Below are 25,542 nucleotides of genomic sequence, written 5' to 3' on the forward strand. Positions count from 1 at the left end.
TGGTGTTGGTTATGATAAGGTTATGCTCAGAGCAAAGAGTAAGTAGCCTCATGCCATTTGCATTGACCTTGCCAATACCATGCCTACCTAGCACTCCACTCCATATCCTGTTGTTCTGTCCCACCCTAGCGTTGAAGTCCCCAAGCAAAAGGATCTTTTCTTAGGGATCCAGCAAAGAGCTTCATCCAGTGTCTGATAAAAGCATTCCTTGGCCTCATTCTCTGATGATAAAGTTGGTGCGTAGGCACTGAGAAGGGTGGTATAACGTTTCTTTGCCAGGGTGATACGAAGGGTCATTAGTTTTTCACTAATGCCAACAGGTGTTTCTGTGTGACTTGGTAGAAAGGTGTTCTTGATGGCCAATGCTACTCCGTGGAGATGTTGTCCACCTGGGGGGGAACCTTTCCAGAAGAAGGTGTAACCCATCCCTTCCTCTGTTAAAGAGCCTTCATCCAGGAGTCTGGTCTCTCTCAGGGCAGCAATGTCGATGTTTTAACTCCTCAGCTCAGCAGCGATCAAGGCTGTTTTCCATTGAGGTCTGTCAGAGATGCCATACGAGTCCAGGAGAGTCCTTACATTCCATGTTGCCAGTTTTAGGTTGTATTGTTTCTTATTTGGACCGCAGTAGTGGAATAGCCCAATAGGTGTCATAACCTATCCGGGTGAGTGATTGGACGGGCAATTTTTAGGCCCCTTTTCTAGGCCCTTCCCCAATTGGGGTGAGCAGTGCAGTCCCTAAATAGGGCTGCTCAGTCGCACAGGGGTCTGCTGAGAACAGCTGCCACTCAGTCCCAGCTGCTAGCGATCAAATGCTCTGTGCCACTGCCATGCAGGGTTCTGAATGGGAGCTCCCAGTCCATTCGTACCTGCTCCCGTTGCCAGACGCCCCATCGCAGTCAGACGTCAACCATATGTAACGTCCAGGTATTGTTCACCGTGGTCAGAGGTGGAGACCTGCGCAAGAAAGATATTAAAGTGCCACAGGGAGTGCGCCATCCTCAGTAGCACTATCTTCACCATGATGGGGTAAATGCCGGTGGCAAGGGTGATACCAGGACAACCAGTCCCACATCTTGGCTGCAGGAGACTGCCGGGTCCTTGGTCTGTTAAGGCCGGCCTATTACGCGCCGCCAGTGCATTGCTTTTCTGTCAGGGTGTGCTCCCTTAGCCTTGTCTCAACAGACTTAGCACAAGGCAGTGAGGCTATTTACCCATAGCTGGGACAGTGGTTGACAGGCGCCAGGGCGTATCCAGTGGTGGGCCTGCACGCCAATTCTCTGGGACCCACTGCTGCTCCGAGATCCCCTGTAGTTTAACCTGGGTCTGTAAGATACCCAGTTTCCGTGTGTGGCCCCGAGGAGGCACTGCAGGAGTCTTGGTGGTGGAGAGGCTCTGTACTGGCAGAAGGAGGCTTACACACTCAGCTCCTCTTTTCACCCTCTGTTGAGAAGGCTAGCTAGTGGCAATAGCTGTAAGCAGAGAGCACTATGCGGCTTACAACATGCACTAACTACAAGCACCACTACACTAAACGCTTCACACACACACTGTGAGCAAATACTCCCACCCACACACCAGCGTCATGATCACCCAGTGTCAGCTGCAGTGGCTGGGGCACGTGATAAGGATGCCCCCATGTTGGCTACCCCGCAGAGTGTTATACGGCCAGCTACATCATGGTTGACGCTCAGCTGGAGGGCCGAACAAGCGCTATAAGGATCAGATGAAGAATGCTTTAAGGAAGTGCAAGATCAGACCTGAGGACCTGGAGGATGTTGCTGCTGACCGTAACACTTGGCGACAGCTGTGTAGGGACGGGGTTTGTATTTTGGAAATGGAAAGAACAACCAGAAGACAGCAGAAGAGAGCCAGGAGAGATGCAACCATGGTTGCCATCACTACCATCACCACTACCACATATACATGTCCCACCTGCAATAGAACTTGTGGGTCCAGGATAGGACTGTATAGTCATCAAAGATCTCACCGTTAAAGGAGTGGACTTCGTCATCTGATTTCGATGGACAAACGAAGAAGATGGTGAGGTATAGGTAGAATGGAAAACTTGCAGTAGTCTCACAGGCCAGTAGGTACAGAATATAAATTGTAAAAGACACCATAAAGAGCGAGAGCAAGCGAGCAAGAGAAAGGTAAATGAGAGCAAATTGGAAGAGAGAGACAGGCACAGACACAGAATGCAAATGCCAAGGATGAACCTGGAGAATTTGACATCATCATCATCATCATCTCTCTCCAAACCAAGCATTCGGCGGTTTCTTCATAATTGCAGGAGACTCCAATCACATGAACCTGCAGGACATCTTACCCAAATTCCACCAAGACGTCACCATGGCCACTGGAAAAACAAACAGTCTGGACCATGTTTATATAAACTGATGCAATGCTTACAAAGCCATCCCATGCCCTCATCTTGGCCTCTCTGACCACATCTACATCGTGTTAATCCCAGCATACTGACCACTGCTGAAAATGGAGAAACCAGTCCAGAGGACCATCACTGTGTGGCCTAACGAGGCAATCTTTATGTTCCAGGACTGTTTTGAATGGACTAACTGGCAGATGTTCAAGGAGGCCCCCACAAATAGAGAGCACACAGACCTCGAGGAATATGCCTCATCTGTCACCGGCTCCATCAGTAGGTGTGTAGATGACACTGGTACCTCAGGTATTGTCATCTCATGACTCAGCCAGAAGCTCTGGCTGAACACTAGGGTGTGCTCCCTACTGAAAGCCTGGATGCTGCCTTTAAATCCGATGGAAGAAAAGCTCTCAGAGCCAGCCAAGGGAATCTTCATCTTGTGTGTCAAGAGGACAAAGGCTGCCTACACACACAAAAAAAAATTCAGGAACACCTGTCCAATAACGATCCTTGGTGTATGTGACTGGACTTCACAAGGATTACTGACTATGCAAGGAAAAAACAGCATCAACTGTACCAGTGATGCCCCCGACGTTCTAAACAACTTGTAGGCCTTGGTGACTGCTCCTCGGTCTAAATACACCACTGTGCAATTGGACGTTTGACTTTCTAATGAGCAGAACTCATAGTCAGGATCAAACTGCTCCTCCATCCTCATCATCTTCCACACAGGTGCCCCCCAGGGCTGCAAGCTGAGCCCATCGCTGTACACTCTGCTCACACGTGACTGCGTGGCCAAACACCCATTGTCAAGTTTGCAGATGACACAACAGTGGCCTATAGAGAGGATATGGAAGAGCTCGTGGCCTGGTGCCAGGAAAAAAAACCTCTTCCTCAAGGTCAACAAGACAAAGGAGATGATACCGACTTCAGCAGAGCTCACACTCCGCTTTACATTAGCAGCATAGCAGTGGAAGCCCCCTGGAGTTCACATCTCACACAAACTCTCGTGGTTCCTGAACATATCCTTTACAGTCAGAGAGCTCACGAATGCCTCTGCTTTCTGAGGAGGCTGAAGAGAGCTGGCCTATTCACATCTATACTCATGTCCTCTGCAGACATGCAGTGGAGAGCATTCTAACAAGCTGCAACACTGCATGGTACAGGAACCATGTGCGATGGACAGGAAGGCTCTAACACAGGTGGTCAAAACTGCCCAACGTATAACCGCACCAGCCTACCCACCATCAAGGCCATATTTACAGAAAGGTGCTGGGAAAAGGCCAGCAATATCATGAAGCATCCCACCCATCCTGCTCATGGACTGTTTGTCCCACTCCCATCAGGGAGGAGGCTACGTACCATCTACGCCAGGACCACCAGACTCAAAAACAGTTACTTTCTCCAAGCAGCAAGGCTGATCAACACCTCCACCCACTAACCCACCCCTCCGCACCCCAAAACACCACTACTTTAATATTTCCTGTCAGTCACCATATATATGGATGCTCCTGTGCCTAATGTCACTTTATAGACATATTATCAATCCGTGTATATCATATTTATTTATATTAATTATGTTTTTAAATTATGATTATGTTTCTTTCTGTGCTGCCTCAGATGCAGTTAACAATTATTTCGTTCTTTCTTACACTGTGTAGAGGAAATTACATTAAACAATCTTGAATCTTGAATCAGAGAGGGAGAGACAGAGAGAGAGAAACAAGGACATGGGGGGGAGAGAGAGAGAGAGACAAGGATACAGGGAGTGTGAGAGAGAGATGGGGAGTGAGGGGGGGAGGGACATGGACAGACAGACAGAGAGGTAGAGAGGAAACAACTGTACAGAAGCAAGCCCTCTTTCCCAGAACTGGCACAGGTCCATGATGGTGCCAGAGGAGGTCTGTAGGGTTCTGTTGCTGAGATAGGGTTATAGAGTTGTACGTATTGATTCAAGAAGTTCTTCAGATTAACTGCCTGGGGGAAGAATTTTTAAGATGGCATGAGGTTCTGATTTAATAGCCCTATAATGGTTTTCAGAAGGAGCTTTTGTGGAAAAGGCAGTTTGCAGGGTGAGTAGTGGGTAGTGCCCGCAATGATTCTTCTTCTACCACAGCTTTGTGCTGGACACACAAAATGATAAATGCCAGTTGTGAATGCTCCCCAGCCAGTGATGAACCTGGTCTTGTCTCCGTCTTCCTTTCTTCGCCTCTTAACTTTCTTGACCTTTGCGTGTTTCCCCACAGCCAGTGGTCTGCAGAGGTCACAGGTCGAAGTCGTGCCTTGCCCCACATCAAGACGTACATGAGGGTTTCGCCTGATTTTGAGGAGCTTGCGTGGTTTCTTGTCACAAGGTGAGAGATGGTTTAGTGTACATCGGTTGATAAGGCTTAGATTCATAGGGAGTCAAGTGATGGAGAAAGAGATAAAGGTAGGTAGTTTTTGGTGGGAAGAAGGGCCTGTTTTTGTGCTGTATGAACATGGAACAGTATAACACAGGAATGGATGATTTGGCCCACAATGTTGTGCCAAACTAACAATGTATTAATGTCTTGTATTTGCTTCCGCCACCACCCTTGGGAGTGCATTCCAGATATCGTCCTCTTTCTGTATGTTTTTTTTTAAAAAAACCTGCCCCACACATCTCCTTTGCACACCCCCTCTCACCTTAAATGTAGGCGGCAGGTAGCGTCAGTAGGCTGAACGAGAGCATAAACTTTACAGCACCAATGAACCAGGTTCAGTTCCTGCCACCGTCTGTAAGGAGTTTGTACGTTCTCCCTCTGACCACTTGGGTTTCCTCCCACGTTCCAAATTGTTCGGGTTAGTGAGTTGTGGGCGCCAGAAGCGTGGTGAGACTTGCCCAGCACAATCCTCAGTGATTTGATTGGATGCAAAGTGACTTATTTCACTGTATGTTTCAATGCACATCAGTACAAATAAAGCTAATCTTTGATCCTTAATTCTACCCTCTAGTTTGGTTATTAACAAGAAGTGTTAAACTCCAACAATATCGGTGTTGCTTGGGGATCAGTGTGTTTCTCTTTAATCATTGATCAACAAGTAGTGGGCTGACACACACCACACTGCAACATGGAGTGTGGCTGGGGTGCCACTCTGTCAGAGGTACTCCCTTGCAGAGGACCTCTCTGCTCACCCCCATCTGTCCATCATCCTTCACCCCTCAGTCCACCACTCACTTTCCAGTCCCTGTCTCACCGGTCCTCTCTGCTCTTTATTCCGACTATCTTCCCTCTCCATTCTCAACCCCCGATGCATCAAGAAATCCTCCCCCAGCCCCTCTCAAAGCTGCACAGATGCTGCTCAACCCACTGAATTCCTCCAGCAGATTGTGTCTCTGCATTCCAGCCTCAGTTCTCTCTTCCAAAGATCTATGCAGCTCAACTTTGGGTGCCTGATGCTTCAGAACTATAGCTCTCTGTGCTGGGCCAGTCAAAAGATTCGTGACCACCTAAGTTTTTAAAAAAAACTTTGGTCTCTGTCTGGCCCTTACCTGAAGCTATCCACCCCAATCCTAGAATTCCCCCCCCCCCAATGTTTAATGCAAAGCCCACTGTATCAGTCATTGGTCAGACTACATGTGAGGTATGTTGAGCAGTTTTGAGCCACATGTCAAAGAAAGGATTTGCTGGCATTGGATAGGGTCAGAAGAATGATTCTGGGAGTGAATGGCTACGAAGGGTGTTTGATGGCTCTGGGCTTTTACTCGTATGAGTTTAGAAGAATGAGGGGGGGTATCTCATTGAAACCTATCGAATATTGAAAGGGCAAAATAGAGTGCGTATGAAGGGGATGTTTTCCTGTTGTACAGGGATCTCTGACCAGAGGGCACAGCTGCAGAATGCAGAGACATCCCCTTAGAACAGAGAAGAGGAGGAATTTCTTTAGCCAGATGGTTGTGAATCTGTGGAATTCGTTGCCACAGTCGGCTGTGGAGTCTAAGTCACTGGGTGTATTTAAAGTGGAGGTTGATATTTTCGTGATTAGCAAGGTTACCTAAATAGGTTTGAAAGGGATAATCAATCCTGATGGAATGGCAGAACAGACATGATGGACCAAATGGCCTAATTCTGTTCCCACGTCAAAAGGTGTTATGGAAAACATGCTGATACCACCCATTCTGTAGAAGACCCAATGTCTTCAGTATGCTTCGAAAATCATCAGAGGAATCTCCCTCAGAGCCTGAACCAACATTAACTCTCAATCAACAGTTGAATTATCTTATTTATTAGATTGCTGTTTGTGATTATCCCAATCCCAATCCCAACAATCTCATGCCATCTCTGACGCCCTGAAATTTCTCACTCATCTGTCCTTCAATTCTCCTTTCATTCTTTTTTTCCACTTGACTACACAGAGGATAATTGGTAAATTGGTTTATTAGCATCAATTGTTCTGATACAGTGGAAAAAATTTGTTTTGCCCGCCACCCATACTAATCCTACAAAAGTGAGTACATCTAGGCAGTAAAGAGAAATGAATGAAAAATAGTGTTGCATTTACAGTTACAGAGAAAGTGGTGACAAATGAGGTGCAAGGCCCATAGCGAGTTCGACTAAGAGATCAAGAGTCCATCTTTCAAAAGTTCTTCTCTGATGTACAAGAGTCTTACGACTGCAGAGTAGAAGCTGTCCTTGAGCCTGGTGATGTGTGCTTTCAGCCTTTTGTACTTTCTGCTTGATGAAAGGGGGGGGGGTCAAGAGAGAATGACTGGTTTGGGTGGAGTCTTTGCTTTTGTTAGATGCTTTGCTGAGGCAGCAAGATGCCCAGGTGGAGTCAGTGGGGTGGAGGCAAAGGCTGGTTTGTGTGATGGACTGGGCTGCATCCACAACTCTGCAGTTTCTTATGGGCATTTGAACCATCCATATTGCAGGATGTTCTCTACAGTACCTCTATAAAAATTAGTGAATGTCAAAGACCAAGATTTAAAGATTAAAGATCAGCCTTTTTTGTCACATTTGAAACATATGGAGAAATGCAATGTTTGTGTTAACAATCAACACAGACCATGTGTTGGGGCAGCCCACAGGTGTCACCATACTTCCTGTGCCATCATTGCATACCCACAACTTACTAACCCTAATTGTACATCTTTGGAATTTGGGGGAAAACCAGAGCACTTGGAGGAAACCCACATGGCCACAGGGAGAATGTACAAACTCCTTACAGTTGGTGGTGAGAATTGAATTGCGATCACTGGTGCTGTAAACCACTATGCCAACCGCTACCTCACTGTGCCACCCGCAACAGGGACATGCCCAATTTCCTTAGCCTCTGAGGAAGTAGATGTGTTGGTGTACCTAACCAACCCAAACATCTTTAGAATGCAGGAAGAAACCAGATCCCCTGCAGAATCTGAAATGGTCACTGAGAAAACTTGCGAACTCCACGTAGGCAGCACATGAAGTCAGGTTTGATGCCAGGTGTCTGATGCTGTGAGGCAATGATTCTACCCCTTGGGAAAGGTTTGAAGGCTTGTTTGGGCTGCTCATCCTTGCATAGGAGTGGGGTGGGTTGTTGTCCTGAAGAAAGTTCTTGCCCTGATGTGTTGACTGATGTTAATTTCCATAGATGCTGTCTAACCTGCTGAGTTCCTCCAGCAATTTGAGTGTGTTGAATGCATTGTTACCGAGCTGCCTCTAGGAAGGTCGTATCTGTGTTGCATGTGGAGGAAATCCTGTGTATTTTGAGACCTCGATCGTGAGGGGCAGTTTATAGTCAGATTAATAATTCAGGTGAATTATTTATCACCTGTACATCAAAATATAGAATGAAGTGTGTTTTTTAAAGCTCAGCACACCCAAGGATGTAACACACAAAATGTTGAAGGAACTCAGCAGATCAGGCAGCATCTATGGAAAAGGGTAAGCAGTTGACATTTCGGGCCGAGACCCTTCATCAGGACTGGAGAAGGGTCTTGGCCCAAAATGTGGACTGCTTACCCTTTTCCATAGATGCTGCCTGATCTGCTGAGTTCCTCCAGCATTTTGTGTGTGTTGCTTTGTTCAAAGTAAAATTTATTATCACAGTACCATGCTTGTCACCACATTAAGCCCTGAGATTCTTTTTCTGCTGGCAAATCTATAGAACAGTAACTGTAAACATCAGGAACCATAAACTAAACAAACTGTGCAAATGCAGATATAAATAAATAGCAATAAAAACGAGCATTGATAACAATATAACAGAATCTTTAAAGGAGTGTAGTTAACCCCTTTTGTTCAAGAGCCTGATGGTTGTGGGGTAGTAACTGTTCCTGAACCTGGTGATGTGAGTCCTGAGGCCCGTGTACCTTCTACCTGATGGCAGCAGCGAGTAAAGAGCGCGGCCTGGGTGGTGAGGATCTTTGATGGATGCTGTTTTTCTACGGCAACGTTTCATGTAGATGTGCTCAAAGGTTGGGAGGGTTTTACCCGTGATGTTCTGGGCTGAATCCACTACCTTTCCTAGGATTTCCAGCACCTGCAGATTTTCTGGTGGTTGTAACGTCCAAGGATGTGCCTGGGACAGCCTGCAAGCATCACCACCCATTCCAGCACCAGCTTAGCGGACAATGGCAACAGAAAATAACTGCAAAACAGACCTCTTGCTTCCCTCCCAGCAACCCATGCCTTCTGCCTCCATTTTGTATGTAAGGCATGGCTTTGATGGGAATTTGATCTGAAGTGCTCCACGTTAAACATTCGGGGTGTCAATCGTGATTCAGTTGCCGAGGGAAAAGCTGTGTGTGCTCCACCTCAATTTGATTTCCTATTTCAATTTCATCTCAGAGAAGTGATGAGATGCTGTACTCTGTCACTATCTACGAGCTTCCTGGTATGATAGGCTTTTGGAGATTATTAGAGCTGATTGTTACCTGTCTGAAGTGTGTGTGATGCTCTTTTCCTGCAGATGAGCCTTCTGAGTGCAGCACACGTATCTAGCAGTTAATACTACTCTGCCTCGGAGTCAGTTCAAGTCCCACTCCAATGTCTAAAGCCCAAAAATATTGGTTGTCACTTTAGTGTATGTTTGCTTTGAGGAGATGTAATGGTAACTGCTTCGGTTTGCGTGCAGGTTCAGATTTAGATTTATTTGTCACACGTACATCGAAACATACAGTGAAATTAGTAATTTGCGTTAACAGCCAACACTGAAGATGTGCTGTGGGTCCCACACACACTCTGGTACCAACACAGTATGCCCACGATGCTCAGCAGAACAACAGAGAACACAACAACAAACCAACGGTCTCTGGGCCTTCAGGCTTCAGCTGTCGGGTTACGATTTCTAGATTTATGATTGACCTTTCAGAATGGTCATGAGCCCACAAACAATACCTCACTGTGCTGCTCTCTGTTTGCACTACTTTATTTTTCAATATTTCCTGTTGTAACTTGCAGTGATTTAACTTGTAGTCATTTTGTTTTTCTGCTGTCTTTAAAATCAAATTTAAGGGCATGTGTAATTGACAATAAACCTGACTCTGACTCTGAGCCGGGTTACCAGAACTTGACCCACAAGGATCTGATTGTATGTGTTGTTGGAATTGGTTTATTATTGCCACATGTACTGAGCCACGGTGAAAAACTTCATTTTGCAAGCCACCCGTACAGATAATTTCAAAATGTAAGTACATCAAGATAGTACAGGGGAATAGCAATAACAGAATGCAGAATAAAGTGTTACATTTAGAGAGTGCAAAGCAGATGGGCAATAAGATGCAAGATCATAACGAGGTAGATTAAGACCATAATACATAGGAGCAGAATTGGGCCATTTGGCCCATCAAGTCTGTTCTGCCATTCTATCCCTCTCAACCCCATTCTCCTGCCTTCTTCCTGTAATCTTTGACACCCTTACTAATCAGGAACCTATCAACCTCTGTTTTAAAAAAAAAAAAAATTCTTTTGCTGAATGGACAAGTAGCTCAAAAATTTCAGGCATTTATGTTTTTTTCTGCACTTCACTAAATTAAGGGAAGGATTTGGATTCAAATGCTTACCCATGTTGATAGGGGAAAAAAGTAGTTACGGAAGTCATGTATTTGTACCAAAGTTTCAAGCAACCTTTTGAAAGTTAATATTACGTGACTTTGGATCTACATCGGTTGACACAGTCTCACAGGGAGAGTTCAAGTTTAATTAAACGAGATGGAGATCAAGAGTTGAGCATTATAGTATAAGAGTGTCAGAACGGCAGGACAGAAGTTGTCCTTGAGTCTGGTGGTGCATCTTTTCAAACTTTTGTATCTTCAACCTGATTGGGGCGGAGGGGAGTATAGAGAATGTATGGGGTGGGAGGTGTCTTTGATTCTTTTGGCTGCTTTCATAAAACAGTATAGCACAGTACAGACCCTGTAGTTTGGCCTACAGTGTTGTGCCAACCCTTTAACCTACTCCAAGATCAGTCTAAACCTTTCACTCCATTTTTATTTCATCTACGTGTCTATTTAGAGAGACTCTGAAATGTCCCAAATTTATCCACCGCGACCACTACCCCGGCTCCCTCTGACATCCCCCTTATACTTTTCTAAAATGATGCCCTCTCGTATTAGCCGTTGCCACCTTGGGGGAAAAAGTCTCTGGCTGTCCACTCTATCAGTACCTCATATCATCTTGTACACCTTTAACAAGTCACCTCTCATCCTCTTTCACTCCAAAGGAAAAACCCCTAGCTCATTCAACCTTACCTGATAAGATGTGCCCTCTAGTCCAGGCAGCATCTTGGTAAGTCTGCTCTGCACCCTTTGTATACTGAATCGACCAGAATGTGAAAATTTGTCTTTTTAATCCAATTCCCTTTTCAAAGTAACTTGGATTTCCTGACACAGGGTCTCGACCTGAAACATCGACCATCATTTTGCCTCCTCAGATACTGCCTGATCCACTGGGTTGTTCCTGCAGTTTGCTTTCTTATCACCTTTTTTTTTCCAGACGATGCAACTTCTCATCTTGTCCTGTTTTCATCGTTAATTCACCTTACAGCTGAGTAATTACACGTTGCATCGGTTTCTGATGTGACTTCTAATGAATGGTGCTGTTGAAATTGCAACATCATCATCCTGCTGATGTAAGTTGTAATTAGCTCCCAGGATCTGTGCTTCCTTCAGTACTACGCAATTTGGCAAAAGTAAATGTCATGACATTAACTTCTGCCGTAAACACAAGAGATTCTATAGATGCTGGAGGAACTCAGCAGGTTAGCTACACCTATCGAGGGGAATAAACAGTCGATGTTTTGGACCAAGAACCTTCCTGGCTTGCTAGGTTCAAGTCAAGTCAAGTTTATTGCTACTTAACTATGTACATGTATTCCACCAAACAAGGCAACGTTTCTCCAGTCCAGGTGTAAAGCACAGTAGTACATATAACACACAATAACTTAGGAAAGTAAGAATTAAATCTACAATTGAATTGCACATAGATTAAATATATATATTAAAATTTGCAGGGTACAGTACAAATTATCCAGTGATGCTTCAAATGCAAAGCAGCTCGGAGTTCAGAAGCCTAATGGCCTGAGGAAAGTTCTCTAACTTCTGTTAATGCCCCCTCCTCCCCTTCTTACCCCATCCCTGATATATTTAGTTTTTTCCCCCCTCCTTTTTTTTTCTCTCTCTGCCCATCACTCTGCCTGTTCTCCATCTCCCTCTGGTGCTCCCCTCCCCCTTTCTTTCTCCCTAGGCCTCCTGTCCCATGATCCTTTCCCTTCTCCAGCTCTGTATCACTTTTGCCAATCACCTTTCTGGCTCTCAGCTTCACCCCCCCCCCCCCCCCCCCCCGGTCTTCTCCTATCATTTTGCATTTCTCCCCTCCCCCTCCTACTTTCAAATCTCTTACTATCTTTCCTTTCAGTTAGTCCTGATGAAGGGTCTCTGCCCAAAATGTCGACAGTGCTTCTCCCTATAGATGCTGCCTGGCCTGCTGTGTTCCACCAGCATTTTGTGTGCATTGCTTGAATTTCCAGCATCTGCAGATTTCCTCGTGTTTGCCTGATGGAAGAAACTGTTTCTCGTGCTGACTGTGCTTGTTTTTATGCATTGGAGTCTCCTGCCTGATGGTAGAGTGTGAAAGAGGATGGTGGATAGATGGGTACTTGACCTACTGAAACACAATGTCCATTGGGTGCACAGGAATCCTGCTTTGTAAAGTTTCGTTAATTCCTAACACCATCAACTTAATGTCACTTGGTTGGAAGACTGTACTTGTCATACGAGTCAGATATAAACAACCTGGTTCAGATTCTGAACAGCAGTAAAGTTCATCCCAATATCATGGCCAACGTTCAACGTTCAACCAGCATTAGATTATTTGCACAAGAGATTCTGCAGATGTTGGAACTCCAGAGCAACACCCACAAAATGCTGGAGGAACTCAGCAGGTCGGGCAGCATCTACGGAGAGGAATAAATAGTTGACATTTTGGGCTGACATCCAACTGGAAGGGAAGGGGGAGGAAGAGGAGGAGTACAAGCTGACAGGTGATAGGTGAGACCAGGTGGGGGTGGAGAATGGTAGGAGGAAGGGCTCGAGAGTGAGGTGATGGGCATTTGAGGAAAGAGATGGGTAAAAGGGGAACCAAAATGGGGAATGGAATAAGAGAGCAGGGGGAGAGGGCAAAGTTACCAGAAGTTAGACAATTTGATGATGTCTGGTTGGAGGTTACCCAGACACAATACGAGTTGCTGCTCCTCCACCCTGAGAATGTCAAACTTCAGAAGACATTTGAGAACTGACAGAAGTCTGTCACTTTGATTCTGTACTCACTTGCTTTACAATCATGTTTGCTTTGAACAGGTGTTCCGAGAATTTAAATAATACACGTCTTGCGAATTGTTGCAGCCAAGAACCTTGCTTTGCTCATAACCCGGTCCTGACGCCATCATAAACACAAGATATTCTGCAGATACTGGAAATCTTGAGGAACACGCACAAAATGTTGGAGGAACTCAGCAAGTCAGGCAGCATCTGTGGAGGGGACTAAACAGTTGACGTTTTGTGCCTGTTTATTTGGCAGCCTGTGCACTATGTGCCATCTACAAAATGCTCTGCAGTCACTCACCCAGGCTACTCCGGTCACACCTACTCAGACCCACCACTTGTAACACCAAGAGGAACAAGGGCACAAGGCGCTTGGGATCATCTCCTCCTGGGAAATACGTCACAGGTCCTTCGTTGTCACTGGGCCAAAATGCCACACCCACCTTGCTGGCGAAGGGCCTCGGCCTAAAACGTCAACTGTTTAGAGATGCTGCCTGGCCTGCTGAGTTCCACCAGCATTTTGAGCATTGCTCTGAGAATCTTGGTCAGCACGGACCAGTTGGGCCGAAGGGCCTGTTCCTGTGCTATAAAGCTCTTCAATGAATTACTAACGAGCTTGGTGATGGTGTTGACTGACAGCTGTCCTTCTGCTTTGAACTTCAGCGCCAACCTCTCCAAGGCTGCCTGGGGAATGCTGGAGAAAAACGGCATTCAGCTGATGATCCGCTCTTACGAACTAGGAGTCCTGTACCTGCCCGAGGCCTTCGTAAGTGTCCTTCTGAAACTACGTCCACACATCACTTTATTTAACCATGACCTAACAATAGCCACACAAATCTGTTTCATTCTTAATGGCAAATCAGCTTCCCTTCTTGCTTTGTGGCGGTTGAAGCCATGATTTGCGTGAGGGCTAATGGGTGACAACGTTGGGAGGCATGAATTTGTCTACTTTGACAATGGAACAGAAAAGAGCCACGTTGTCAGAACGCTGAGAGATTGCAAAATCGTGAGACACGGCAGAACGTGAGTATCTTTGTACGGTAGCATAGCGATTAGGGTAATGCTTTAGCCTGCCAGCGATCAGGGTTCAATTCCTTCCCCTGCTTGTAAGGAGTTTGTATGTTCTCTGCATCATGGAGTGGGTTTCCTTCCACATTAAAAAAACATACTGATTAGTAGGGTTAGTAAATTATGGGCATGCTGCGTTCAGGCCAGAAGTGTGGTAATACGTGGCGACTGCCCCCAGTACAAATTCTTAGACCACGTTGGTTATTGATACAAACGTTGCATTTCACTGTATGTTTTAATGTGCATGTGACAAATAAAACTCATCTTTATTTTTATCTTTTATCATTAAGGGCCTGATCGTAAGTTTACAGATACACTACAGTAGTGGACTATACTCCAATAATGATGATCAGAGTACAGGAATGACATAGTGACATGGTGACATCTTTTTCTCAGTGTCAGCAAAACAAATAGCTGGTCATTGGCTTCAGGAAAGGCACATGCAGTGCGCATGCTTCTCTCTACATCAACAGTACTGAGGTCAAGAGGGTTGAGGGCTTTCGTTTCCAATGGACTATTCTGGTCCAACGACAAAGGCACTCAGCAGTGCCTCTACTTCCTCAACACGCTAAAAAAATCTGACAAGTCACCTTTGACCCTCACCGAATTTTATCAATGCGCCACAGAAAGCATCCTATCTGGATGTATCACAGCTCGGTACGGCAACTGCTCTGGCCCTGACCACAAGAAACTGCAGAGAGTTGTCAGCACATCACAAAAACCAGCAACCCCCCCCCCCCAACATGAACTCCATCTACATTTCTCACAGCCTCAGTAAAGCAGCCTGCAAAATCAAAGACCCCACCCACACCAAATATTCCCTCTTCTATCCTCTCCCATCAGGCAGAGGATACAAAAGCACGTACCACCAGGCTGAAGGGTAGCTTCTACCCTGCTGTTAAAACACTATTGAATGGATCCCTAGGATGATATGATGGACCTTTGACTTCATAATCTACCTTGCTTGGATCTTGCATTTATTGTCGAGCTGCAGATAAGATGTAGTCATTGAAAACTTCATCAGTATCCTCTGGCTCCAGGCACAGACTGCCATTTCCAACACTAATCTTCAATAGTTCAAGATGAAAGTAAATTTAGAATATAAGTGCATATATGTCACTGTATAAAAGCCTGAGATTCATTTTCTTGTGGGCATTCACAGTAAATACAAGCAACACAATAGAATCAGTGAAAAACTGCACCCAATAAGACAGACTAACAACCAACGTGGGGGGAAGAAACAACGAACTGTGCAAATACAAAAAGAAAGAGAAATAAAGAAAAAGCAATAATAAATAAATATTGAGAACATAAATGAAAAGTCTTGGAAATCTGTAAACTTGAAAGCTTAGCATCTGTAGTCGGGAAAATGCTTGAAGCTGTCATTAAGGAAGAAATAGCGAAACATTTAGAAAGGAGTGGTTCCATTAGACGGACGCAGCATGGATTCAGAAAGGGCAGGTCCTGTTTGACAAACTTACTGGAGTTCTTTGAGGACATAATGAGTGCAGTGGATAGAGGGGAACAGGTGAATGTCGTATACTTGGATTTCCAGAAGGCGTTCGATAAGGTGCCACACAAGAGACTTATAAATAAGATACGGATGCATGAAGTCGGAGGAAGTGTATTGGCATGGATGGTGGATTGGTTAACCAATAGAAGGCAGAGAGTTGGTATCAATGGGTGTTTCTCCGGTTGGCAGTCGGTGGTGAGTGGGGTGCCGCAGGGGTCGATGCTGGGCCCACAGCTGTTTACCATTTACATTGATGATTTGGAAGAGGGGATTGAGTGTAGCATAGCAAAATTTGCTGATGACACTAAACTGAGTGGAAAAGCAAATTGTACAGAGGATGTGGAGAGTCTGCGGAGGGATATAGATAGGTTAAGTGAGTGGGCCAAGGTGTGGCAGATGGAATACAATGTTGGTAAATGGGAGATCATCCACTTTGAAGGGAATAATAGAAGAGAAGATTATTATTTAAATAGTGAAAGATTGTAGCATGTTGTTGTGCAGAGGTACTTGGGAGTGCTTGTGCATGAATCGCAAAAAGTTGACTTGCAGGTACAACAGGTTATTAAGAAGGCAAATGGAATGTTGGCCTTCATTGCTAGAGGGATTGACTTCAAGAGCAGGGAGGTCATGCTGCAACTATACAGGGTATTGGTGAGGCCGTACCTGGAGTACTGTGTGCAGTTCTGGTCTCTATACTTAGGAAGAATATACTGGCTTTGGAGGCCGTGCAGATGAGGTTCACCAGGTTGATTCCAGGGATGAAGGGGTTAACCTATGAGGAGAGATTGAGTCGCCTGGGACTATAGTCTCTGGAATTCAGAAGAATAAGAGGGGATCTTATAGAAACATACAAAATTTTGAAAGGGATAGATAAGATAGAAGTAGGAAAGCTATTTCCATTGGTAGGTGAGACTAGAACTAGGGGACATTGCCTCAAGATTCAGGGGAGAAGATTCAAGATGGAGTTGTGGAAAAACTGTTTTTCCCAGAGAGTGGTGAATCTGTGGAATTCTCTGCCCAGGGAAGCAGTTGAGGCTTCTTCACTAATATATTTAAGAAACAGGTAGGTTTTTACATAGTAAGGGAATTAAGGGTTATGGGGAAAAGGCAGGTTGATGGAGCTGAGTTTACGGACAGATCAGCCATGATCTTATTGAATGGCGGGGCAGGCTCAATGGGCCAAATGGCCTACTCCTGCTCCTATTTCTTATGTTCTTATGAAAGTGAGTCCATAGGTTCAGTGACGGGGTGAGTGAAATTATCCACAGTGGTTCAAGAGACTGATGGTTGAAGGGTAATAACTGCTCCTGAACCTGGTGATGTAGGTCCTGAGGTTCCTGTATCTAACAGTGAGAAGAGAGCATGGCCTGGGTGGTTGGAGTCCTTGATAATAGATGCTGTGTTCCATGTTGATGTGCTCAAAGATGGGAAGGGCTTTACCAGTGATGGACTGGTGGGCTACTCTTTGTGGGCTTTTCTTTACAAAGGGTGTTAGTGTTTCCATACCAGGCCATGATGTAACCAGTCAATATACCCGCCTCCGGACATCTAGAGATGTTTGTCAGAGTTTTAGATGCCATGCTGAATCTTCACAAACTTCTAAGAAAGTAGAGGTTTCTTGCTTTCTTCATAATCGCACTTGTGAGCGAGTCCCAGTACAGATCCTCTGAAATGATAACACCAAGGACCCTCTCCACCTCTGATCCTCCCGATGACAACTGGACCATGGACCTCTGGAATTGGCTCCCTTGTCTTGCTGACTTTTGATGCGAGGTTGTTGTGGCACCACTCAGCCAGATTTTCAACATCTCTCCTATATGCTGATGTGTCACCACTTTTGATCTGAGCAACAACAGTGGCGTTGTCAGCAAATTTAACTATTGCATTGGAGCTGTACTTAACCTCACAGTGATTTGTATAAAGCGAGTAGAGGAGGGGGCTAAGCACACAGACTTGTGCTGATGGTGATTGCGGACCCCTTCATTCCCTGGCTCCCTTCTTCCCCATATAGTCCTTTGGGATTGTCCTTAATCTTGGCCCCAAAGTTCTTCTGTGTCTCCTTACAGCACTCTAGATTACTTTTCTAAGTAACGGTCTATACTCCAGCAGGACCTCCCTTTCAGTTTTAATTTAATGACTGAATTTCATTTTTATTCTAATTAAAGAATTCCAGGGAGGATTGGTGGATTTCCAGGAAAAATTACTAGTGAAAGGAGGAGGTATTAGGTACCAAGTGGGATTAAAGCTGAATTCCATAAAACACTAAGAAACCAGATCTGCCCGTGTCCAGCACATAAGTGCCAATATGAAGAAAGTACAGCAGTGCCTCTGCTTTCTTAGGAGTTTGCATAGATTTTAGTATATCAGCTAAAACTCTGACAAACTTAATTGATGTGTGGTGAGTATATTGACTGGTTGCATCATGGCCTGGTAGGGAAACTTCAACATTCAGAAGTTATAAAGGATTGGTGCCTAGTTCCTCACAAGACTGTAAGATATAGGAATAGAATTAGAGCATTTGGCTCATTGAGCCTGCTCTGCCATTCCATCATGGCTGATTTATTATCCCACTCAACCCCATTCTCCTGCCTTCTCCCCGTAACCTTTGACACCCTGATTAATCAAGAACCTATCAACCTGCACCTTAAATATACGCAATTACTTGCCCCCGCGGCTGTCTGGGGCAAAGAATTCTACAGAATGACCACACTCCAGCTAAAGAAATTCCTCCCTGTCTCTATTCTAAAGGGGCATCCTTTTATCTAAGGCTCTGCACATCAGGTTCTGTTTCCTGCACTCCCATTTAATCTCACCTAAGTCAAAAAAGTCAATTTACCATATACTACTTTGAGGTTCACTTGCTTGCAGGCATTTACAGGAAAATAAAGAAAAACGTTACATTTATTTGAAATTATATATAAACAAAAACTGATAATGTGTCCCTTTTATTACCCTCCCTGTAAGCAAATGGGGCCCAGGGAAAATTTAATCTTACATGCATCCTATATTCACATTCATCCTGTTAGTTTTTATAGGGTCCCAGATAACGATTAAAGCTTAACTTTATTTGTCACGTGTTGTCATGTTGCATTAGGTTTGCAGGTCCAGCAAGTGATACAGAAAATCCACTGACTTTGAATGGTTATATGAATCATTTATTTACAAACAAGTTAAAAAAAATTCGACCAAACATCCACAATCCACGAGTTACAGACACTACAAAGTTGAATATTCAATAAACGTACTTTGTTAAAAGTCTGCACCGAGCATACATTCCCAATAGCCAAGTCCACCACTAGCCTTAAACAAGGGGAGAAGAGAGAGCAAGCCTCTCTCCCGGATATTTGGAACTGGACACCAAGCAGCTATCCAACAGGAAAAGCAGCTGCAGTTTCTAAACTAACAAATCACAACGGAAGCGACTTTCAGCAATCAGAGTAAGGCACGCCACCCGCAGGACACATGCATTAAAACATCGAAACATACAGTGAAATGTGTCGTTTGTGTCAACGACCAACACAGTCCGAGGATGTGCTGGGGGGCACACAAGTGTCGCCGTGCTTCTACTGCCAATATAACATGCCCACAACTCACTAACCCTAACCCTAGCCGTATGTCTTTGGAATGGGGGAGGAAGCTGAAGCATCCAGAGGAAACGCACGGGGAGAGCGTACAAACTCCTTACACACAGCGGTGGGAATTGAACCCGTGTCACTGGTGCTGTGCGAGCATTACGCTAACCACTATGATACCATGCCACCCTATGTAATGTCCTAGGTTTTAATAGGCAGTGACCTCCGGTCTGTTGTTCTGACCACCAAAGTCCTAAGAGTGCTGAATTATCAGGGTTTTGCAGTAAATTCCCGGGGGTAGATGAGATGTATCTTGGATGTTGTGGGAGGCAAGAGATAAGCTGGCCAGGCTCCAGAGATTTTCAAACTTGCTCTGGCTGATGAAGAGGTGCCAGGTGAGTGGAGGGAGTAAATGTGGTGTCTTTTTTATTCAAGGAAGGAAATGGGGATAAGTCAGTAATTACTTGTGGGGGCGGAAAATAATTGTGAAGGACTGATTCTGATTAGTTTTCACTTGGAGACGTAGAGATTAGTGAAGGAGACTTACCACAGCTTTGTTAATGGAAAACTCTGTCCCACTAATCCGATGAAATTTCTGAGAGCGGAAACTAAGTACGTCAATAGGAGCAGTGTGTTGAGGCAGCCTGCAATACAGTGAGGCCGTTGACATGGTCCCACTGGGAGACTCCTCCAAAAAAGTTGAAGTCCTGGAATCCAGAGTTGGATTGTGACTGGAAGACTGTGAGCATCTGGTTACCACGGGGACCCTTACTGTTCAGTACATCAGTGGCAACTCTATTAGGTAGACCTGCTCATTAATGTAAATATCTCATCAGCCAATCATGTAGTAGAAACTGAATGCATAAAAGCATGCAGACATGGTCAAGAGGTACAGTTGTTCAGACTAAACATCAGAATGGGGAAGAAATTTGATCTAAGTGACTGTGACCGTGGAATGATTGTTGGTGCCAGTCAGGGTGGTCTGAGTATCTCAGAAACTGCTAATCCGCTGGGATTTTCGCACACAACAGTCTCTGAAGTTTATGCAGAGAGTGGTGGGAGAAACAAAAGTGGGGTGCCTCAGCAGCGTAGCTGTTAGAACAACGCTATTGCAGCTTGGCGTGTCGGAGTTCAGAATTCAATTCCGGTGTCCTCTGTAAGGAGTTTATACATCCTCCACGCGGAATGTGTGGGTTGTGTCCGCGTGCTCCAGTTTCCTCCCACAGTCCAAAGACGTACCGGTTACAGACAGACAGACATACTTTATTGATCCCGAGGGAAATTGGGTTTCATTACAGCCACACCAAGAATAGTGAAGAAATACAGCAATATAAATCCATAAATAATTAAATAATAATAAGTTAATCATGCCCAGTGGAAATAAGTCCAGGACCAGCCTATTGGCTCAGGGTGTCTGACACTCCTAGGGAGGAGTTGTAAAGTTTGATGGCCACAGGTAGGAATGACTTCCTATGACGCTCAGTGTTGCATCTCAGTGGAATGAGTCTCTGGCTGAATGTAGTCCTGTGCCTAACCAGTACATTATGGAGTGGATGGGGGTCATTGTCCAAGATGGCATGCAACTTGGACAGCATCCTCTTTTCAGACACCACCGTCAGAGAGTCCAGTTCCACCCCCACAACATCACTGGCCTTACAAATGAGTTTGTTAATTCTGTTGGTGTCCGCTACCCTCAGCTTGCTGCCCCAGCACACAACAGCAAACATGATAGCACTGGCCACCACAGACTCGTAGAACATCCTCAGCATCGTGCATAGTGGGTTTATTGGTCATGGTAAATTTTCCCTTGATTAACCTGGAGAAGTGTTTCCCAACTCTTTTTAACCCGGTGCCCCCATAAAGCACCAATGCCCCTCAGGCACAATACAGTTTCCAGTACCCCCATAGTGTAAAAACACGTCTACCATATGCTCACATGAGAAAAATTATTCTGCTTTAAATTTTTATTTGTCTTTAAACCCAACTTACACAATACCTGTGCACGTACAGCAGTTTTGATATCATTGTGATCCTTCTCTGGTTCAAGTTGTGACAGCAAAAGCCTCAAGTCCCCAAACATAACAATGTCCAAGCGGTTTATGTTTTTTGTCAGTACGTGGTTCACTACACTGAAGCCTCTTTCAACAAGGTAGGAGGATGGAAATGCAATGAAGAGCAGTTTGGTTCTTCTCCAAAGACCAGGAAACTTCCTATGACAGTGTGGCCATATACCACAAAAGCCAACATTTTTAGGTTAATTACCCAGTCTGGAATTTCCAGATCATTCAACTTCTTTAATAGATTCTGAAAATCCTCCTTTAGTGGCAGGTGTAAGCAGTACTCTTGCAAATCACCGTCTATGAAAGAGAGTGCCATACATACATTCCAGGCATGGAAACTGTGAGAACATTCTTCTCCCAATGTTTTACATATATATTTCCAATTTTCTAATAAAAATGAACACTGCCTGGATTAAATTCAAATTCTCACCCTGCAGTTTCATATGTAGAATGTTCATTTTGTCATACAGATTGGCTAGGTATGCCGCATCTCCACGTAGAAGTTCAGTCTCGTCAATGTTGAGCCAAAATTCAACCACAGTGTGAAAAAGATCAAAGAAACATTTTAGGCAGCAGCCTTTTGACAGCCAACACACTTCAGTGTGTAAAAACAAGTGTTCAAACTCTTCATCATTATCTTGGCATAACTTGCAAAATAGTTTGCTCTTTAATGGATGAGCTTTAATTTTGTTGATAGCAGATATTACAAGAGTCATGCTTGATAAAAGTTGCTGGCCGAGGTTTTTGGCTGTGAGATGTTGACAATGAATCACACAATGGATTGCAAACAGACTTGGAATTTCATTTTTCATAAATCCTGCTAAACCAACGTGGCAACCTGTCATATACGGTGCTCCATCTGTTACACAAGAAATCATGTTCCTAACCGGAATACTTTTATTCTCAATATACATTTTGAGCTCATAGATTGATTCTCTGTTGATATTTGTTTAACTTTTTACAAGACAATCTCTTCATAAACTTTACCATTTTGATAAACCCTGTATATGCCATTAGCAATGCCTCATTGTCTCACACAGTTGACTCATCCGGTTGTATCCCAAATTCTGTTTTTTTTTTCTATAGCTCACGGCATTGTTGATGTTCTTCACTCATTTTGTCAATACAATGAGCTACAAAGTTATTACTCAGAGGAGTTGGTTCTAAAATACTGGTATCCATTTTGAGAACAGTGGTGAACAGCAGGCATTATTAATCTTTCACCAATTGTATGAGATTTTCTACACTTTGCTATCATTTTGGAAATGTTATAAGAAGCAATGAGACCACTATTAAGGTCATTTTTAGCTTTCCTGGCAAATGACGAGTGTGCAACACTTTTCAGGGTTTCTTTGCTGTTCCCGCAATCTTGATGGTTTCATGGTTTCATTAGACAGTGCAGTTTAACATACACCATCCACCACTTCCAATGACAGCTCATTTCACAGTAGGGTGGCAGAAGGCAGCTGGAACTGCTTGCAATAGAATGGGCAAAGGAAATCAACGAGCCAGGCCAAACCTACAATCAGCTGATCCGGAGTCAAGCGCATTATCCATGTGTCACAGGCCCATAAGAAAACCTAACACCTAAAGGTTCAAATAGGGGTTTGAACCTTGCACCCTCAGATTAAAAGCCTGTTGCTTGACCATCTGAGCTACCCAGGCTCTCAGGCAAATGAGGTGAAGAGAGATTTTATCATTATTATTGATCTACCCAAAACACTGCCAATGTCACTGTTGCTTATCATTTTAGTGCTGCTCAGAAGGAATTTATTGCTTTATTATTTATGGAATATTTTGTCTGGAGGTGTGTGTGTACATACGTCTAAGTGTGCGATCAGCAAACAAGGAAGGTAACTGTGGCTGCTGTTACTGTAATAATGTGAGCTGCCTTAATGACTATTGTCTGGTAGCACTCACATCAACAGTGATGAAATGCTTTGAGGGGTTGGTTATGACTAGACTGAACTCCTGCCTCAGCAAGGACCTGGACCCATTGCAGTTTGCCTATCACCACAATAGGTCAACGGCAGACACAATCTCAATGGCTCTCCACACAGCTTTAGAGTTAGACCACCTAGACAACACCAACTCCAACGTCAGGATGCTGTTCATCGACTATAGCTCAGCATTTAATACCATCATTCCCACAATCCTGATTGAGAAGTTGCAGAACCTGGGCCTCTGTACCTCCCTCTGCAATTGGATCCTCGACTTCCTAACTGGAAGACCACAATCTGTGTGGATTGGTGATAACATATCCTCCTCGCTGACGATCAATATTGGTGCACTTCAGGGGTGTGTGCTTAGCCATTGTTCTACTCTCTGTATACACATGACTGTGTGGCTAGGCATAGCTCAAATACCATCTATAAATTTGCTGACGATACAACCATTGTTGGTAGAATCTCAGGTGGTGACAAGAGGGCATACAGGAGTGAGATATGCCAACTAGTGGAGTGGTGCCACAGCGACAACCTGGCACTCAACGTAAGTAAGATGAAAAAGCTGATTGTAGACTTCAGGAAGGGTAAGACAAAGGAATACATACCAATCCTCATAGAGGGATCAGAAGTGGAGAGAGTGAGCAGTTTCAAGTTCCTGGGGAGCATTCCGACAGGCTGCATCACTGTCTGGTATGGAGGGGCTACAGCACAGGACCAAAGAAAGCTGTAGAAGGTTGTAAATCTAGTCAACTCCATCTTGGGTACTAGCCTACAAAGTATACAGGACATCTTTAGGGAGCGGTGTCTCAGAAAGACAGCGTCCATTATTAAGGACCATCAACACCCAGAGCATGCCCTTTTCTCACTGTTACCATTAGGTAGGAGATACAGAAGCCTGAAGGCACACACTCAGTGATTCAGGAACAGCTTCTTCCCCTCTGCCATCCGATTCCTAAATGGACATTGATTTTTTGGACTCTACCTCACTTTTTTTTAATATACAGTATTTCTGTCTTTGCAAGGTTTTTTAAATATTCAATATATGTAATTGATTTATTTGTGTATTATTATGGTTTAATTATTATTATTACTTTTTCTCTGCTAGATTATGTATTGCATTAAATTGCTGCTGTTAAGTTAACAAATTTCATATCACATGCCGGTGATAATGAATCTGATTCTGATTTCAATGAATGACAAACTACACATTGTAAATTCACATTAACTGCTCCCTCAAGAAGGCAGCATCTATTTTAAAGATTCCCACCATCCAGCCCATGCAATCTTTTCGGTGCTACCATCGGGCAGGAGGTACAAAAGCCTTAAGTCCCACACCACCAGAACAGCTACTCCCTTCAACCATACGATTCTTGAAGCAACCTGCACAACCCTACCTCAGTATAGCAACTATGGGCATTTTTTATTTAGATTTAGAGATACAGCACAGTAACAGCCCCTTCTGGCCTAACAAGCCTGCACTACCCAGTTACACCCATGTGACCAATTAACCTAACCTGTATGTCTTTGGAATGTGGGAGGAAACCAGAGCACCTGGGGGAAACCCACGTGGTCACGGGGAGAACGCATAAACTCCTTACAGGCAGCAGTGGGAATTGAACCTGTGTCGCTGGTGCTGTAGTAGCGTTAGATTAATTGCTATGTGATATTTGTGGACATTTTTTATTTTAATTGTACTCTTTCTTGTATAAGTTTGTTTGAATTTATGCTTTTCTTGTGAATGTTGTATGTCTGATGCTCTGTGCCTATGATGCTGTTACAAGTAAGTTTTGCATTGCACCTGGACAGACAGGTACTTGTGCAGATGAAAATAGACTTGCCTTTGACCGTATCATTGTGTCCTGTGTCTCTAAACAGGGGATAGGAACAGGTCGATTCTTGGTACAAAGAGGTCAACCGCCAGACTGCAAGCCACCAGAGATGTTGTTTCCTGTCCCTTACGACCTTCCACCACAGCACTACGGTAACAGAGGTAGGCAAAGGGCTTCATTGCTCTACGATCTTTACAGAAGAGTTCCTCCCTCAAACTCTCCACCTCTTCCTTGAAGAAGTTGCTTAAACCTCACTTCTTCCACTGAGCTCTAGATGGGGTAAATGCAAACAGGCTTTTACCACTGAGGTTGGGTTAAGGGGGAACCTTAACCAGAGATCATGGGTTAAGGGGGAACCTTGAGAAGGTTAAGGGAAACATGAGGGGAACCTTCTTCACTCAGGGGGTCATGA

General features: G+C 44.5%; 1 protein-coding gene across 1 annotated transcript in view; it reads left to right on the forward strand.

The window, feature by feature from the left end:
* tdp1 (tyrosyl-DNA phosphodiesterase 1) overlaps positions 1 to 25,542 on the forward strand; it is an 89,165-nt gene that overhangs the window by 51,481 nt on the left and 12,142 nt on the right. The window contains exons 13-15 of the mRNA XM_073039364.1: positions 4,627 to 4,734; positions 13,806 to 13,908; positions 25,177 to 25,291. Of these exons, the coding sequence (XP_072895465.1) occupies positions 4,627 to 4,734; positions 13,806 to 13,908; positions 25,177 to 25,291 (326 nt within the window). The remainder of the gene's footprint in view (positions 1 to 4,626; positions 4,735 to 13,805; positions 13,909 to 25,176; positions 25,292 to 25,542) is intronic.

The sequence above is a fragment of the Hemitrygon akajei genome, chromosome 3, assembly GCF_048418815.1.
Source record: "Hemitrygon akajei chromosome 3, sHemAka1.3, whole genome shotgun sequence".
NCBI lineage: Eukaryota > Metazoa > Chordata > Chondrichthyes > Myliobatiformes > Dasyatidae > Hemitrygon > Hemitrygon akajei.